This window comes from Vigna unguiculata, chromosome 2 (genome assembly GCF_004118075.2).
Source record: "Vigna unguiculata cultivar IT97K-499-35 chromosome 2, ASM411807v1, whole genome shotgun sequence".
Lineage (NCBI taxonomy): Eukaryota > Viridiplantae > Streptophyta > Magnoliopsida > Fabales > Fabaceae > Vigna > Vigna unguiculata.
In genome coordinates this window covers 11,875,335-11,877,865 of record NC_040280.1, presented here as the reverse complement: position 1 = coordinate 11,877,865, position 2,531 = coordinate 11,875,335, and the positions used below count along the sequence as shown (strand labels likewise).

At 43.2% G+C, this 2,531-nt stretch overlaps 1 protein-coding gene across 1 annotated transcript; it reads right to left on the bottom strand.

Moving 5' to 3' along the window:
* Positions 1 to 917: 917 nt before the first annotated feature.
* On the bottom strand, positions 918 to 1,790 carry LOC114174471. Its single transcript, XM_028059311.1, has 2 exons — positions 1,586 to 1,790; positions 918 to 1,357 (listed from the first exon to the last, which is right to left on the bottom strand). Exons 1-2 carry the CDS (start codon positions 1,788 to 1,790, stop codon positions 918 to 920), a joined length of 645 nt encoding a protein of 214 aa, XP_027915112.1.
* Between the last annotated feature and the right edge of the window lie 741 nt (positions 1,791 to 2,531).

The following is a 2,531-nucleotide window of genomic DNA, read 5'->3' as shown; positions in this document are numbered from 1 at the left end:
ACTCACATTTAGATAGTTTTCCGTACAACTGGTGTTCTCTCAATACCTCCAGCACAATCCTCAGATGATCTGCGCGCTCCTCCTTATTCTGAGAATAAAAGAGAATATAATCTATGAACACCATTACAAACTTATCTAGATAGGGGCGGAAGATTCGATTCATATAATCCATGAAGACTGGAGGAGCATTAGTCACTCCAAATGGAATCACTACATACTCGTAATGCCCATATCTCGATCAGAATGCTGTCTTCTGGACATCCTCGGGTTTGACTAGGATTTGATGATACCCAGACCTTAAGTCAATCTTAGAAAGCACACTTGCCCTTCTCAACTGATCTAGCAAATCATCAATCATCGACAGTGGGTACTTGTTCTTTATCGTCAATTTATTTAATTGTCGATAATCGACACAGCCGACAACTCTCATCCTTCTTCTTCACTAATAACACCGGAGCTCCCCACAGTGATGCACTGGGTTATATGAATTTATTCTCTAGCAAATCCTCGATTTGCTTTCTCAACTATACTAGTTCTTCCGGTGCCATTCTGTATGGTGCTGTCGACATTGGACCCGCTCCAAAGATTAGATCAATTGAGAAATCTATATCCCTACTGGGTGGTAACTCAGGTATCTCGTTTGGAAATACATCGGCATATTCTTCTACCATTGTTATTCTATTGATCTGCTCTTCAGTGCTTATCTTTTCAGAATGAGCTACTATCATGAAGCAAGTAGCTCCTTCCTTCACTTCTCTTAAGACCTCTTGTGTCGATACCAGCCTTATCCCTTTAGTTTCTGGAAATACAATTATGCGCCATCCATAATCAATCACCACATGGTTGATAGACAGCCAATCCATTCCCAATATAACCTTCACTCCCTCTAGAGGCAAGCAAACTAGGTTCACCTTGAATCACATGCCCTCTACTTCCATCGAGCATCCAACACAGGCTAAATTTGTTGAAACTTGTCCAAATGCTGGTGTCGAGAGTATCAACTCGCATCCCAGGTCACGAGTCGACAATCCCAGCTTCTTCACACAGTCGTGGGATACGAAGGAGTGTGAAGCTTCTGAGTCAAATAGCACAAACACACTATTACCATACAATAAGCAGTAATTTAGAATGAGGTTACCTGACCGGGTGGCCTTTGTGTTGGTCATGACAAATACTCGGCCTACTGCTCTCAGTCTATCAGACGAAGGTGGCTGAGATCGTGATCCAGGGGTGGTATTCTTATTAGGACACTTGTTAGCAAAGTGCCCCGGCTGATTACATGCATAGCACTTACGAGTGCTAACACTGTTGCCTCCACTGCCAGCTGGTTTAGTGCAATCTCTCCTCAGATGTTCTCCTTCATAGTTATAGCATCTTAATTTCTATGAGGATGATGTAGGTCGACTGTAGGGATTTTTCTGATGTCTACCCTCTTCACTGCTCTTCTGAGGTCGGCTGACGCGACTAGGCCCCATCTCCAACTGCTCCACAGTTTTGGTCTGTTTGACCAAAATGGGAAATTCCCTGACTCTCCAAGGCACGACGAAACGTCACAGCTCATGTTTCAAGCCGCCTTCAAATTTACTGCAATGCCACTCCTCAGTAACAGTCTGTGAGTAGAACCTCGAGAGATATTCAAACCTCTCCACATATGCCTGCACCGACAAACTCCCCTGCTTTAGAGTGAGAAATTCCGCCTCATGCTCGTGTTTAGCGCTATCTGGAAAGTACTTCTCCAAGAATCTCCTTCTGAAGTTGGTCCATGTCACCTCCTCCTCTCGGGTCTGCATCTGCTACTGCATGCCCATCCACCAATACTCTGCCTCGGTCACCAACAGAAAGGTCACGAAGGTGAGCTTCTGCACCTCGGTACCCTCTATCACCCTGAATATCTTATCGCATTCTCGGAGCCATGCAACTGCCTCATCGGGGGTGGCTTTCCCAATGAACTTTGCTGGCTTATGATGCATGAAATCTTCCATCGTCATAGGTCTAACCAGTGGGATCATCGTTCCAGGCTCTGCTGCCACTGGTTGCATTGCGTCCACTATCCTATGGATCGCATTAGCAATCTCATCAGCCCCAGCTGTGTTTCTACGCCTCTAGTTTGCCATTGCCTGTGCACGCCACATAGTTCAGCTGTTAACATTTAAACAGCTCAAAATTATAACAAGAACCAATAATTGCTAACAATCAATAACACACCACACAAATTTACAAACAAAAAGCAGTCAACTCACTCCCTTTGTTTCCCCAAAAATCAAAACATTTGCTTTGGTTCCAAATGTAACAACCCTAAGGAATATTACCTCATAAAATAAGAAAGTAAGAAAAAGAAATTAAAACGTCGTAATTTGATTATTCCCAAATGCGAGAAAAGTTAAATTAATATCCAAGGCGCCAACATTCGAATGAAATTAACATATATAATCATAGGTTATAAGTAAGACACCCATCTTATTTATCCTATTTAGTTCTTGGCCAAGACCTCAACCAGAAGGCTTTTCAGCCTTCAAAACACACAAATGGTT